This window comes from Rhopalosiphum padi, chromosome 3 (genome assembly GCF_020882245.1).
Source record: "Rhopalosiphum padi isolate XX-2018 chromosome 3, ASM2088224v1, whole genome shotgun sequence".
In the NCBI taxonomy this organism is placed as follows: Eukaryota; Metazoa; Arthropoda; class Insecta; order Hemiptera; family Aphididae; genus Rhopalosiphum; species Rhopalosiphum padi.
Genome location: NC_083599.1, coordinates 77562355 through 77579194, shown reverse-complemented (window position 1 = coordinate 77579194; position 16840 = coordinate 77562355). Strand labels below are relative to the sequence as shown.

The 16840-nt window shown below is 33.4% G+C and overlaps 2 protein-coding genes across 2 annotated transcripts; one reads left to right on the top strand and one right to left on the bottom strand.

Annotated features, from left to right (window-relative positions):
• The first annotated feature begins 8915 nt into the window (after positions 1 to 8915).
• On the top strand, positions 8916 to 11270 carry LOC132927016 (uncharacterized). The gene is made up of 4 exons (XM_060991467.1): positions 8916 to 9193; positions 9830 to 10024; positions 10220 to 10285; positions 10404 to 11270. Exons 2-4 carry the CDS (start codon positions 9832 to 9834, stop codon positions 10604 to 10606), a joined length of 462 nt encoding a protein of 153 aa, XP_060847450.1. The 5' UTR covers positions 8916 to 9193; positions 9830 to 9831; the 3' UTR covers positions 10607 to 11270.
• Positions 11271 to 13279: 2009 nt separating this feature from the next.
• Positions 13280 to 14734, bottom strand: LOC132923944 (uncharacterized). Its single transcript, XM_060987956.1, has 5 exons — positions 14706 to 14734; positions 14378 to 14638; positions 14110 to 14281; positions 13764 to 14030; positions 13280 to 13696 (listed from the first exon to the last, which is right to left on the bottom strand). The coding sequence occupies exons 1-5, from the start codon at positions 14732 to 14734 to the stop codon at positions 13280 to 13282; spliced, it is 1146 nt and encodes a 381-aa protein (XP_060843939.1).
• Positions 14735 to 16840: the final 2106 nt, after the last annotated feature.

Genomic DNA, 16840 nt, shown 5'->3' with positions numbered 1-16840 from the left:
TCATGAGTACATTAACAATCGTTCTGTTGTGGTTTTGAAAGCAGGATGTCCAAAAGGTGACCTTCCCTTTTTACATAGAAGTATAATATTATATCATACGGTTACCGCATGATGCCGAGGTACTCTTACCCCATATTAGACGAAAAGCCACTAGGAGCGCTGCATCCAGTTCCTCACACGACGCGTCAGGAGATTACCGGTTGCCGGCGGTCTGTCAATCGATCACGGACCGCCGATGACACACGTACATAGTAAAATTTTTATTCAAAATTCTAATGTTATGCAATACTATAATAATAGTAGATCATATACTTGTTTAAAATATTCTACTAAGATAGAAGATTGTGCGATTTTACTAGATGTTTTATATAAAAAAAAATGTAGTTATGTATTACGATTTTACATTGTAGTACGCACTGTATAAATGCACTTAAAACAAGTCGACACGTATATATTAACGACCAGTCGGTTGTGCAATTGTTTTTGCCGATCTACTAATAAACTTGTAGTACGTACTTGTACAAGGAAAATCGTAAGAAGTCAGGCTTTGGACTTAGAGCTTTGAAAATGCTATATGTGCATTCATGAGTACACTTTAAATCGTTCTGTTGTGGTTTTGAAAGCAGGATGTCCAAAAGGTGACCTTCCCTTTTTACATAGAAGTATAATATTATATCATACGGTTACCGCATGATGCCGAGGTACTCTTACCCCATATTAGACGAAAAGCCACTAGGAGCGCTGCATCCAGTGCCTCACACGACGCGTCAGGAGATTACCGGTTGCCGGCGGTCTGTCAATCGATCACGGACCGCCGATGACACACGTACATAGTAAAATTTTTATTCAAAATTCTAATGTTATGCAATACTATAATAATAGTAGATCATATACTTGTTTAAAATATTCTACTAAGATAGAAGATTGTGCGATTTTACTAGATGTTTTATATAAAAAAAAATGTAGTTATGTATTACGATTTTACATTGTAGTACGCACTGTATAAATGCACTTAAAACAAGTCGACACGTATATATTAACGACTAGTCGGTTGTGCAATTGTTTTTGCCGATCTACTAATAAACTTGTAGTACGTACTTGTACAAGGAAAATCGTAAGAAGTCAGGCTTTGGACTTAGAGCTTTGAAAATGCTATATGTGCATTCATGAGTACACTTTAAATCGTTCTGTTGTGGTTTTGAAAGCAGGATGTCCAAAAGGTGACCTTCCCTTTTTACATAGAAGTATAATATTATATCATACGGTTACCGCATGAAGCCGAGGTACTCTTACCCCATATTAGACGAAAAGCCACTAGGAGCGCTGCATCCGGTTCCTCACACGACGCGTCAGGAGATTACCGGTTGCCGGCGGTCTGTCAATCGATCACGGACCGCCGATGACACACGTACATAGTAAAATTTTTATTCAAAATTCTAATGTTATGCAATACTATAATAATAGTAGATCATATACTTGTTTAAAATATTCTACTAAGATAGAAGATTGTGCGATTTTACTAGATGTTTTATATAAAAAAAAATGTAGTTATGTATTACGATTTTACATTGTAGTACGCACTGTATAAATGCACTTAAAACAAGTCGACACGTATATATTAACGACCAGTCGGTTGTGCAATTGTTTTTGCCGATCTACTAATAAACTTGTAGTACGTACTTGTACAAGGAAAATCGTAAGAAGTCAGGCTTTGGACTTAGAGCTTTGAAAATGCTATATGTGCATTCATGAGTACACTTTAAATCGTTCTGTTGTGGTTTTGAAAGCAGGATGTCCAAAAGGTGACCTTCCCTTTTTACATAGAAGTATAATATTATATCATACGGTTACCGCATGATGCCGAGGTACTCTTACCCCATATTAGACGAAAAGCCACTAGGAGCGCTGCATCCGGTTCCTCACACGACGCGTCAGGAGATTACCGGTTGACGGCGGTCTGTCAATCGATCACGGACCGCCGATGACACACGTACATAGTAAAATTTTTATTCAAAATACTAATGTTATGCAATACTATTATAATAGTAAATCATATACTTGTTTAAAATATTTGCAATATTATACAAGTAACACTATAATTGAACTATGATTGTTAAAATATTCTACCAAGATATAAGATTGTGCGATTTTACTAGATGTTTTATTTTAAAAAAAAAATGTAGTTATGTTATACGATTTTACATTGTAGTACGTACCGTATAAATGCACTTAAACCAAGCAGCAACGTATATATTAACGACCAGTCGGTTGTGCAATTGTTATTGCTGCACTACTAATAAATTTGTAGTACGTACTTGTACATGGAAAATCGTATGAAGTCAGGCTTTGGACTTAGAGCTTTGAAAATGCTATGAGTGCATTCATGAGTACATTAACAATCGTTCTGTTGTGGTTTTGAAAGCAGGAAGTCCAAAAGGTGACCGTCCCATTTTACATAGAAGTATAATATTATATCATACGGTTACCGCATGATGCCGAGGTACTCTTACCCCATATTAGACGAAAAGCCACTAGGAGCGCTGCATCCGGTTCCTCACACGACGCGTCAGGAGATTACCGGTTGCCGGCGGTCTGTCAATCGATCACGGACCGCCGATGACACACGTACATAGTAAAATTTTTATTCAAAATTCTAATGTTATGCAATACTATAATAATAGTAGATCATATACTTGTTTAAAATATTCTACTAAGATAGAAGATTGTGCGATTTTACTAGATGTTTTATATAAAAAAAAATGTAGTTATGTATTACGATTTTACATTGTAGTACGCACTGTATAAATGCACTTAAAACAAGTCGACACGTATATATTAACGACCAGTCGGTTGTGCAATTGTTTTTGCCGATCTACTAATAAACTTGTAGTACGTACTTGTACAAGGAAAATCGTAAGAAGTCAGGCTTTGGACTTAGAGCTTTGAAAATGCTATATGTGCATTCATGAGTACACTTTAAATCGTTCTGTTGTGGTTTTGAAAGCAGGATGTCCAAAAGGTGACCTTCCCTTTTTACATAGAAGTATAATATTATATCATACGGTTACCGCATGATGCCGAGGTACTCTTACCCCATATTAGACGAAAAGCCACTAGGAGCGCTGCATCCGGTTCCTCACACGACGCGTCAGGAGATTACCGGTTGACGGCGGTCTGTCAATCGATCACGGACCGCCGATGACACACGTACATAGTAAAATTTTTATTCAAAATACTAATGTTATGCAATACTATTATAATAGTAAATCATATACCTGTTTAAAATATTTGCAATATTATACAAGTAACACTATAATTGAACTATGATTGTTAAAATATTCTACCAAGATATAAGATTGTGCGATTTTACTAGATGTTTTTTTTTAAAAAAAAAAATGTAGTTATGTTATACGATTTTACATTGTAGTACGTACTGTATAAATGCACTTGAAACAAGTAGCAATGTATATATTAACGACCAGTCGGTTGTGCAATTGTTTTTGCCGCACTACTAATAAACTTGTAGTACGTACTTGTACAAGGAAAATCGTAAGAAGTCAGGCTTTGGACTTAGAGCTTTGAAAATGCTATATGTGCATTCATGAGTACACTTTAAATCGTTCTGTTGTGGTTTTGAAAGCAGGATGTCCAAAAGGTGACCTTCCCTTTTTACATAGAAGTATAATATTATATCATACGGTTACCGCATGATGCCGAGGTACTCTTACCCCATATTAGACGAAAAGCCACTAGGAGCGCTGCATCCGGTTCCTCACACGACGCGTCAGGAGATTACCGGTTGACGGCGGTCTGTCAATCGATCACGGACCGCCGATGACACACGTACATAGTAAAATTTTTATTCAAAATTCTAATGTTATGCAATACTATTATAATAGTAAATCATATACTTGTTTAAAATATTCTACTAAGATAGAAGATTGTGCGATTTTACTAGATGTTTTATATAAAAAAAAATGTAGTTATGTATTACGATTTTACATTGTAGTACGCACTGTATAAATGCACTTAAAACAATTCGACACGTATATATTAACGACCAGTCGGTTGTGCAATTGTTTTTGCCGATCTACTAATAAACTTGTAGTACGTACTTGTACAAGGAAAATCGTAAGAAGTCAGGCTTTGGACTTAGAGCTTTGAAAATGCTATATGTGCATTCATGAGTACACTTTAAATCGTTCTGTTGTGGTTTTGAAAGCAGGATGTCCAAAAGGTGACCTTCCCTTTTTACATAGAAGTATAATATTATATCATACGGTTACCGCATGATGCCGAGGTACTCTTACCCCATATTAGACGAAAAGCCACTAGGAGCGCTGCATCCGGTTCCCCACACGACGCGTCAGGAGATTACCGGTTGACGGCGGTCTGTCAATCGATCACGGACCGCCGATGACACACGTACATAGTAAAATTTTTATTCAAAATACTAATGTTATGCAATACTATTATAATAGTAAATCATATACCTGTTTAAAATATTTGCAATATTATACAAGTAACACTATAATTGAACTATGATTGTTAAAATATTCTACCAAGATATAAGATTGTGCGATTTTACTAGATGTTTTTTTTTAAAAAAAAAAATGTAGTTATGTTATACGATTTTACATTGTAGTACGTACTGTATAAATGCACTTGAAACAAGTAGCAATGTATATATTAACGACCAGTCGGTTGTGCAATTGTTTTTGCCGCACTACTAATAAACTTGTAGTACGTACTTGTACAAGGAAAATCGTAAGAAGTCAGGCTTTGGACTTAGAGCTTTGAAAATGCTATATGTGCATTCATGAGTACACTTTAAATCGTTCTGTTGTGGTTTTGAAAGCAGGATGTCCAAAAGGTGACCTTCCCTTTTTACATAGAAGTATAATATTATATCATACGGTTACCGCATGATGCCGAGGTACTCTTACCCCATATTAGACGAAAAGCCACTAGGAGCGCTGCATCCGGTTCCTCACACGACGCGTCAGGAGATTACCGGTTGACGGCGGTCTGTCAATCGATCACGGACCGATATGCTATACCATATGGTGTACTTTTTATAGCTGTAGGACTGTGGGTTATTATTTAATAATTTTTCAAAATAATGGTTTAGCGTACAGTTGCCGCATGATGCAAGCTATTCGGACTCTGCGGTTATCATCTCCTCATCGATAACCAGTTCAAATGTTATCCCTAAAAACTTATTCACAGGATAGCAGACTACCTACCCTTTCCGGGAACGCATTTTTTTTAGCTGTAGGGGTTATTGTTTTTTTTTAATATTTTTTTAAATTTATGGTATAGCATATGGTTGCCGCATGATGCCAGCTATTCGGACTCTGCGGTAATCATCTCCTCATCGATAACCAGTTCAAATGTTATCCCTAAAAACTTATTCACAGGATAGCAGACTACCTCCCCTTTCCGGGGATGTATTTTTTTTAGCTGTAGGGGTTATTGTTTTTTTTTAATATTTTTTTAAATTTATGGTATAGCATATGGTTGCCGCATGATGCCAGCTATTCGGACTCTGCGGTAATCATCTCCTCATCGCTAACCAGTTCAAATGTTATCCCTAAAAACTTATTCACAGGATAGCACAGTACCTACCCTTTCCAGGGATGTACTTTTTATAGCTGTAGGACTGTGGGTTATTATTTAATAATTTTTCAAAATAATGGTTTAGCGTACAGTTGCCGCATGATGCAAGCTATTCGGACTCGCTGCGGTAATCGTCTCCTCAACGCTAACCAGTTCAAATGTTATCCCTAAAAACTTATTCACAGGATAGCAGACTACCTCCCCTTTCCGGGGATGTATTTTTTTTAGCTGTAGGGGTTATTGTTTTTTTTTAATATTTTTTAAAATTTATGGTATAGCATATGGTTGCCGCATGATGCCAGCTATTCGGACTCTGCGGTAATCATCTCCTCATCGATAACCAGTTCAAATGTTATCCCTAATAACTTATTCACAGGATAGCAGACTACCTCCCCTTTCCGGGGACGCATTTTTTTTAGCTGTAGGGATGTCGGTCATTTTTTAATAATTTTTCAAAACTTCAGTTTAGTATATGGTTGCCGCATGATGCCAGCTATTCGGACTCTGCGGTAATCATCTCCTCATCGCTAACCAGTTCAAATGTTATCCCTAAAAACTTATTCACAGGATAGCAGACTACCTCCCCTTTCCGGGGATGTATTTTTTTTAGCTGTAGGGGTTATTGTTTTTTTTAAATATTTTTTCAAAGTTATGGTTTAGCATATGGTTGCCGCATGGTGAAGTTTACACGGACTTGCTGCGGTAATGCGCCTCCTGTCGTCATCCATTGCAATTGTTACCCTCCTAAATGCATCCACAGGGTAGCTGAGTACGTACCCTTTACAGGGACGTATTTTTTATAGCTGAAGGGTGGATGGTTATTTTTAATAATTTTTCAACTGTTCACGAGTCTATATAGTTAACCGGGTGAATCTATACAATTAACCGGTTGAATCTGTACACTTAACCGGGTGAATCTATACACAAAATGATGTTGTGGTACATCAGGATGCTGGATGCTGTGATACATCAGGATGCTGTGGTACATCAGAATGCTGAATGATGTGATACATCAGGATGCTGGATGCTGTGATACATCAGGATGCTGTGGTACATCAGAATGCTGAATGATGTGATACATCAGGATGCTGGATGCTGTGATACATCAGGATGCTGGATGCTGTGGTACATTAGGATGCTGTGGTACATCAGGATGCTGGATGCTGTAGTAAATTAGGATGCTGTGGTACATCAGGATGTTGTGATACATCAGGATGCTGGATGCTATGGTACATCAGGATGCTGGATGCTGTGGTACATTAGGATGCTGTGGTACAGCAGGATGCTGGGTGCTATGGTACAGCTGGATGCTGGATGAATTGTGCATTGTTGGTACAGCGATCAGCATACGCGTGCTGTATTACTATAAATTACGTATAATCGTGTTTTAAAAAATTCCAAAAATCGTATAAAATCAACCCTTTGACCGATCGTTTTGAAACTTACACACATCGTAGAATGTACCCCGAGCTACCATTCCTGTGATTTTGGTTAGCCTACTTAAAATATCACGGAGACGGTGATCTCATTGTGCATTGTTTGTACAGTTATACGCGTACAGTACATGTTATGCTAAATTACGTATAATCGTCTTTTAAAAAATTCCAAAAATCGTAAAAATCAACCCTTCGACCGACCGTCCTGAAACTTTCACACATCGTAGCAAGTACCCCGGGCTACCGTCCCTGCGAGTTTGGTGAGTCTGCTACAAATATCACGGAGACGGTGATCTCATTGTGCATTGACGGTCTACCGCGGGATTTATCCAGCAAATGACAATCTCCTTTCCGAAAATCGTGTAAAATCAGGCTTTCGACTTACAGCTTTGTAAGTAGTACGAGTGCATTCCGGAGTGAATTAACTATCGTTCTGAAGTGTTTTTGTATACATCAAGTCCAATCAACGACCGTCCGGAAGGTAAGTACAGGATTTACCGGAGAATTGCAGTTCGATTATTTCTTGTTTTCAGTTATAAGTTCTGGCCGCCGTCATTCTTAGTCCTTATTTTTGAAACTTGTACACCGAATAGCCAACGCTTTTACCTATGTAGTGATGTGACTTTCATAACGATAGTACAAGAATTGGATTTTTGGTGAATTTTCAAAGCGGACATACCAAAAATATGAATGTTCTCAATACCCCCCCCTTTGAAACATTTCATTATTTTCGTAATGCGATAGTACTCGTACTTGGAAAATCGTATAAAATCAGGCTTTGGACTTAGAGCTCTGAGAGTGGTATGAGTGCATTCCTGAGTGCATTTACTATCGTTCTGATGTGTTTTTGTATACATCAAGTCCAAATAACGGCCTTCCGGAAGGCAAGTATAATATTACCGCCAGCTTGCATTGCAATCTGGCGGTAAATCAAGAGTTAACCAGTTCAAAAAATCGTATAAAATCAGGCTTTGGACTTAGAGCTCTGAGAGTGGTATGAGTGCATTCCTGAGTGCATTTACTACGGGCACACGGGTGATTTCGCGGTGCGCGGACATCTAACAGTCGTCAGCTCGGTGCCTACAGGGTTTTCTGTATTTTTGCATAAAATTAACAGGGATAATAGCCGAGTACGAGTGTAATGTAATGGTGCAAGTCTCATTTCGATCGCACAATTATTCGATTTTTAAGTAATTTTTATATAAAAAATAAACCGTAAATATCGGCAATACTGGTGTGATCTACAATCCGTTGACATAGTCATCGAATTTAATAAATAGCAATTTGTGAACATAATTATACCCTCATATCTCGCTAAATATTGATCTTACGGGTTTCGTACCTATGTACAATTGTGTTTTATTTATCATGTTTAGTCCGATTTCCAAGTATCTAAGTGATCACACTTGAACTTGCAAAGTCGATTTTGAGAACTTGGTTAGTGCGTTCACATTAAAATACTCCCGCCGTCAGCTCGGTGCCTACAGGGTTTTTCGTATTTTTACACGAAACTAACAGGGATGGTAGACAGTTACATATGCAATGAAACAGTGAAGGTTTCAAGTCGGTAGTCTTATTATTAGATTTTTAATTAATTTTTGAATTCGAAATTTGCACAACTGCCGGGCGATTCCTGTGCGATCGGCCAGACTCCAGTCGTCAGCTCGGCGCCAACAGGGTTTTTCGTATTTTTACACGAAACAAGCAGGGATGGTAGCCAGTTACATTTGCGATGAAACAGTGAAGGTTTCAAGTCGGTAGTCTTATTATTAGATTTTTAATTAATTTTTGAATTCGAAATTTGCACATTCTAGACACGCGTATTCATAATTCTCTGATTCCTCATTTGTATCTTCTGTAGCTACTACAAACAAATAATCTAATTAAATACATATTCATGTTGTAGTTGTACATGTTGTGGGTTCGCAAGAAAAAATAATATTAGAAATTACCGTTCATAATTTCAGCAGGATTAACGGTAGGCTGTTTGCTATTGGTCATTGAGGCAGATCCAGTCCATGTGTAATTTTCGCTCGTACGTAAAGCGTATGCTTCATGATGCAGTGTTGCCGCATGATGTAACAGAAAAACACGACACATGTTGCCAATGACTTTTCAGTTATAATTGGGGAAATGCGGTAAATAAAGTAATTGATATCCGGCTAACAATAGATAAGATGTATGGTGATAATGTATATTGATATATTTGTGATAGCAGTGTTATTTTTTCTTATTAAATATTAAATTCTAATTTATAATATCTTTACACTCTCACTTCAATTAACAGTTTTTTAAATCGCATCATAATATTTTTTACCATATACCTAAAACAAATATAACCGTAAACCCTGCATTGCATTCACAAAAATATTTGTTTTTCTTATCATGAACTCTTTGTACATGGTATCTCAATTCTCAACTCTTTTTGCGTCTATGAAATACGGTGGTGTGCGTGTCTTGTGTGCAGTGCTCGAAATGGAAAATTTTCTGAACCGGAACGCTTTTTTTTGGAATAGGTACATACCATAGAATTGGGGGCTAGGTTTTTTTTTACGAACCGGAACGCTAAAAATTTTTTTGTCGTGAACCGGAACTGCGTTCCGGTCCATTTCGAGCACTGCTTGTGTGATAAAAGTGTTATTTTTCATATGAATATCCGACTTTTTATCGTTCTGTAGTGTTATTGTATACATGTCTACATATTTGTAATAACAAATCACATAACCACCATTCCTAATTGCATACAGTTATTACATTTTTTTTTTTTTATTAAGACATGGCTTCTAATAGTATGTGCAATTTATGCAAGCTTAATTTTAAGAGCCGAGCTTATTTAATATTACACCTCGGTACATACCATGGAATACAATATCCTCAGTCAGTTGCACACACATTGTCTAATCGTATGGGAGTTGAACAGCCACCCACAACATCAGTGGAGGTTCCTGAATCATCTAAAAAAACAGAAGGTAATATTGCTGTTCTTTTTATACATTTTACTCCTTATCGTGTGAATTTCTGCACTATCGTCAACTATATACTTATATTCCTATATTGTTCACACAATATCCAATTGTACATACCACATATGAGTTTCAATAATTTAATTATAAGCATTTTTTTTAAAAAATACATTATGACAATAGTTTTTACTTGAATTACAGCAGAGACTATGACAGTGGACCCGCCAGAGACAACAGTCAACGTTCCTGCATCTCTTGAAACCAAAGGTAATGCTAATGTCCAATTGTACAAACCACATATCAATTTCAATAATTTAACTATAAGCATTTTTTTTTTTTTTTTTTTAAATACAGTTATGACAATATTTTTAATTTTGTATTATAGTAGAGACTGTGGCAGATTATGAAACAGAAACTTCTAACAGCTCAGAGAATAATACTGATGATGATGATTATAATGGTCCTGATCCTCTTGAAAACTCTGATGAAGATTCAGCCTCCATGAAATCTACAGAGAGCAATGAAGATGATGTTTCATTTAAATACCACTATATCGTATGTGTTTTTTTGGAATTTCATAAGAAATAAGCATACTGTGATGAAAATATTGTGATCATTTTAAAATGTATGGACTAAGAAAATAAAAAATAATATATATAATAATGTTAGCACTAAAAAAAGTTCCAAAAAAAATGTAATTGTTTTGATTATTATTTTATTCTAAAGACTATTCCTTCAGTTAATTATTTGTTTTATTTTTAAATATATTTGGACGTGTTATGTTATATTTATGTCTTTTATATAATTTTAAGATTTTGTTTTAAAATTCTACTGTTAATAAATACCAGAAAAATATTCCTTAAAACACACACAATAGCCAAAAAGTTGCAGGTGGCTGGAAACATCGATTAACCATCCGGTGTGCCCAAAGTTTTTTAAATGGAAAGACAATCTAAAGGTATGTATTTACTTTACAAAAACTAAATATCTTTAACATTTAACTGTTTAATCATGTTTTTTACTCCTTTTTTTTCAGGTTCATCTCTTAGTCCACTTTGGTCAAGCAAACTATTTATGTGATCAATGTCAGAAATCTTTTAAACTTAAACATAACCTGCAATGGCATATATCACATCAGCATCAAACAGAGTATGTCCATTGCAAATTCTGTATAAAGAAATTCAAAGATCAAAGGCAGCTAGGCTATCATGAAAACTTACATACGGGGAAAAAGCCCTATACATGCAAAAGTTGCAATGACTCTTCTCAGCACCAAATCAATTGTATCGACATCGTAAAAAGTGTAAAAATAATTAAAAATAAAAAAATTTATATATATAATGCTGTTTATGTTTAAAAATAAATTTTATTGTTTTAACTAGTTTTTGTTCTTGTTGTTGACATTTGTAAATTTATATATAATTATAATTATAATTATATATATATATATATATATATAATATAGTTGTTTCCTTTTATTATATATATATATAAAGTTCACTTCCCCGCCCTAAACTACCTTAAATATTGGTTTGCACAGATCAGGAAAAATGTCAAAATTATCACAGCATCCAGTTCTATACGATGGTAAGGATAAACCACAAGATACCTTTGGCCAAAGTAATTTTTAAAATATACTTTGAGTCAGAGGTGCTAGGGTATCACTCATAGGCAATACTCGGCAGCTTTGACACAAAGTATATTTTAAAAATTACTTTGGCCAAAGGTATCTTGTGGTTTATCCTTACCATCGTATAGAACTGGATGCTGTGATAATTTTGACATTTTTCCTGATCTGTGCAAACCAATATTTAAGGTAGTTTAGGGCGGGGAAGTGAACTGCAGGTGCGGGGGTCGGAATTTTACGTAAACGGTATCGGCAAGGCTGTATACTAGTCGTTGACTCCAAAAACCGCACAATTTTGATAAAATACAGGATAAAACCGCACACTTTTGGTAGGTTAAAACCGCACACATTTAATAGGTTAAAACCGCACAATTTTAAAAATTGTCGTATCCAAAAATCGCACAGTTATGATTTTGACCCCAAAAAGGTCGATAAACAAAAAACGCATATGTATATGTATAAATTATTTGTTCTCATTATTCTCATAGTTCATCAAAAAAAAAAAAAAATATAAAAATGTAAAAAGCTTAAAAATGTATATATTCAATAATTTAAAATATTAATTAAAGAAAATGTAAAACTAAAAATGTACCTATAGGTATTTCAAAAATTTAAAATATTAATTTAAAAAAAGTTTAAAACTTTCAAAGTTTTATTGGCTGAAACCGACTGCCGACGTTTTTTAAAAACTTTATACGATCTCCGTCACGTAAAAATTCTTCCCAAAATATATTGTGGATATTTGTTATACAATGACCGATAAGCTGTGCGGTTTTTGGCTATCGACCTTTTTAGGGTCAAAATCAAAAGTGTGCGGTTTTTGGATAAAACCATACTAGTTGCGGTCATGACGATTTTTTAGATTAACAGATATAACAGTTGCGGTTTGCAACTGTCCGATGTCCGATTTCATTAGGAAATTAACTACTATTATAGAATTATTTAGTGTACTTAGTTATTATGATTTGAGTGACCGCAACTAGTATGTAACCTTCTTGAGGGGTGACCGCAACTGGTACGTAATTTTTGTTTTTGACCGCAACGAGTACACACCGGGCTCGTCGCCACCGATGCTAGAAATCGATCAATAAAAAAATAAATAAAATGCAATAGAGGAAAATTAATATAAATTAATATAATTACGACAAACAAGAAAGGTGAAAACAATAACGGAAAAATGTTGCTCCTACAATATTTTGGTTAGGTAAACAGCTGCTTGATGAACGCCATGGATATAAAAACAAAAAGATATACCGCGGTTACATTATGTGTGTTTAGACCATAGATAATAAATACATGGTTAGGACATAACATCTTATCAGTGAAGCACTTGGTTATAAAAATTGAAGTTGCTTGTTTACATTATGATACACTTTAATCATTTCGAAAACAGTATCATTTATCTACCAGATCAACAGGTAGGTAAATAAACCAAATAATTATTATTTTTATTTTTTATAATATTTAATTACAAGTTTTTTTTTTTCGCAAGCAGGTTCCAGTATGGCTGACGCTAAAGTGCAGATATTGCTATTGTATTAAATTATTATTATTATTTGTATTAATATCATTTGTATTTATTGTTAAAATAAAAAATGTAACTTATATATACATGTATTTTTTTTTAAACAATTTTAATTATAATATTTTTCTAAATAATCCTGTAGTCCTGAACGTCGGGTATAGAATTTTGTGTCTGACGTCTGTAGTGATTGCTTGAGATATTTTGAGGTTGTAGTGGATGGAATGGGTGAAGGAAGTTGTAAATTTGAATTTGTATGATATTCTAATAGTTCATCGGTTGAGACAATATAGTTGATGGGAGATTCGGGTGATCTATTTAAAACTGTGTGCAAAAGTTGTTTGTATGTTGTCAATTTTGTTTTGAATGTATTGTGTACTGTGCCAATTGTTGTATGTTGATTTAGTGTTATTGAATTTAAAAATTTTTTGATAAATAAAACTTTCCGATGAACGTTGTCCATACATTTGTTTTCTTGCATTTTATGGCTGCGCGGGATGTTGGTATAGTTGTATACACTGCTAGATAGCTGAAATATGATACAAAATATAATTTAAATTTTTGAATAATATTTAAATCCAATAAATCAACATTACCTCATATTTTATTGCTGTTGTTAAATATATTTCTTCTGTTATGTTCAGTATGACATGAATCATTTCAATATATTTAAATTTTGAAATTAGGGACTCGATTTTTACATTGTCTGCTGGTTTGTATATTGTATAATTTGAATTAGAATATTGATGTATGTACTGTTGATTTATTAAATTTTGTAAAGCAGTTTTAAGATATTTTTTGTTGATAAATTGGAATTTTGTTATAACTTTGATAATTTCTATATGTTGATATATGTTGTTGAGCTAGATTAATAAAAAAAAAATATAAATTAATAAAATAAATAAAAAAGTATTAATTTGTTTTCACATCATTATTACATACTGTACTTTTATGAGGTTTGACTGCATTGCTGAAGTACGTTTTCAAACAAGCCACCACCAGCAATTCATTATAATTGACATCATGAAATTCTTTAGTGGATTGGAGCACAAACTTCACTGTTCTCTCAGAATCCAAATAAATTACTTTGCAATCATGTTGTATGGTAGGATATCTATTTGGTTTGAATATTTATAGTTAACATTGTTTATTTTAGTAATATGTATAGTTGTAAACAAGTTTTAAGTAATAATTACTTAGTAACACTTACACAGGATTTTCAAAATTCAAATCAAAATGTGCTTGCATCCAAAAGTTTTCTATTCTGTTTATAAATGTTTTGAATTCAATGTCAATTGCATAAACGACATTCTTATTTATGTATTTTTTGTTGTTGATGATTTGCAATCCATCCTCACTAATGACATCCTTTATTTGCAAATTAATTAAATCAATGTAAGTTTTTATTATGTTCAGTTTAATTAAATCAATTTTTAATTCCATCATTTCTTTCAGATCATATCCCTTGTAACTGAAAAAAAAAAAAAATACATAGAAATATTTCTTTAGTAGTATGTTTGAAGTATAATTTCACTTACTCATCAATTGCTTGGTGCATATTGTACATGATTATAGTTGATATTAAATAGTCAAGATCATTTATATTCTGCAGATGTGGCAGTTGGTCATTGATGTAGTTTTGTGGTGGTATGTTTTGATGAAACCTTTGTGTATTAAAAAAATTTTGAAATGGAGGGTTGAGTATTAATATTGTTTCTGGAGCCGGTAATTTAGTTTTTAAGGATAAAATAAATTTAGAATTGTTGATGACTAATTGGCCTTGAAGTATTTTGATTGATTCTTTAATTTTTTTAGCAATATTTTTTTTCCCAAGTTTTTCACTATATTTTAATTTTACATAATTTTTAGCTAGAATATTTAATTTTTTAGTGTCACGTGATACAATGTCTTCGTTTTCTTTGACTCCCTCACCAATAAACTGAATAATTTTATTTGTTTCAGTGTACCTTGCCATTGTTATTATTGTGTTGTTGTTTATAAAATATTGTATTGCATTTATATTAGTTTGTAAGATAAAGTTAATTTTTTGAATGTCTTGTATTCGGCAGCCATAAGAATTTAAATAAAATAGTAATGATTCTGTTGTAAACTTAATTTCTTTTATATTTAAAATAGCTGTAGCAATCATCATAAGCATATTCTATTAAACAAAAAAAAATAAATAAAAAATTAAAAAAAAAAATAATGATTATCAATAAAAATATTATTTTATGTAAAATATGTGTACTTCATTTTTTGCCAGATATTTCTTGCCATTGTTGTTTGATGGAAAATGAGTGCCCATCATGTGGTACAAAAGACTAAATTCATATATGAATTGTTTTGTACAAAATGGACAGTTTATCATTATATGTGTTTTTAATGGTGTAACATCCTCATATTTTGTTTCATTTGGTTGAAGATTACCTAAAATAATAAGAAAATTGGTGGGTAAGTGGAAATATTACTTGTGTAAAACTGAAACTGGTAGATATTAAATGTAATACTGACAGTCCGTAAATAAAACATAATCGGGAACTCCTGTGGATGATTTTTCTTCTCCGGCATTTGTCTTCTCAACTGCATGTTCGCTGAATAAGGACAACATTTTTTGCGTGCGTTTGGAAGTCATGTTGATGAAGAAAGACTAAGGGTAAATATGGGTAATCAATTCGTTATAATATATTCGCCTAATATATAAATATTTCTATTCTAGTGGAAATTGTTAAAAAAATAAAAATAAAATAATATTACAATAATATTTGCAATATTATACAAGTAACACTATAATTGAACTATGATTGTTATTCGCCTTTAAGAACAATTCAATAAGATTACAATCAATAACATTCCCCATCTTGTTCAATGTTTGTATTGCTTGGGCAATGTATTGATTGGCTTTCTAAAGATATAATAATTTATAAGTTATTTAGTATTTAATCCAGATTATAAAAAAATATAAACTTACTTCATTCTGATATTTATGTTTTTTTATAACTTTTGTTTTTTGTTTTTTTACTATTCTCCACACTGCAGGTGAATTTTCATTTTCTACTTCAATATGTGTTTGAACCATGGGAACCAAACCAACTAAATAATATAAATATATTAATTTAATATTATGTAAATAAAAGGCAAAATAAACATTATATATATACAGGAGGCATCATTCACCCGGCAACAACTAAACGCCCTTTAGAAAATCGTATAGAATCAACCCTTTGACCTATCGTCTTGAAACTTACACACATCGTAGCGTATAGTGTTTCATTTATCAATCATCACTCACTCATCGCTTCTGTTGTGAATAAAACTGGAAATAGAAAATGATATTGAATTGTCCATAGACCTTAAACTATGACAATCAAACACATTTTGCCAAAACATATTGGAGAAACCTCCTTTCTGTTGGGTGGGAGGGTTGGCAAAAACCTCTGGAAAATCAACTAGAGTGATTTGTGGTTGGCAGGGAACATTTTGTTGAATTTTTAAAACATTTAAATATTGAGCAAAACCCACAGATAAATAATTTGGCATAATGTTTATAACATGTATTTATTTTTAATTATGATATGTGAAATTTTGTACTACAGCTTTCAAAACTATATCACTCGACTCCAAATGACATACTCTATGACCCCAAATACATTTAAGTCCCCTGGTAGTCGAATTG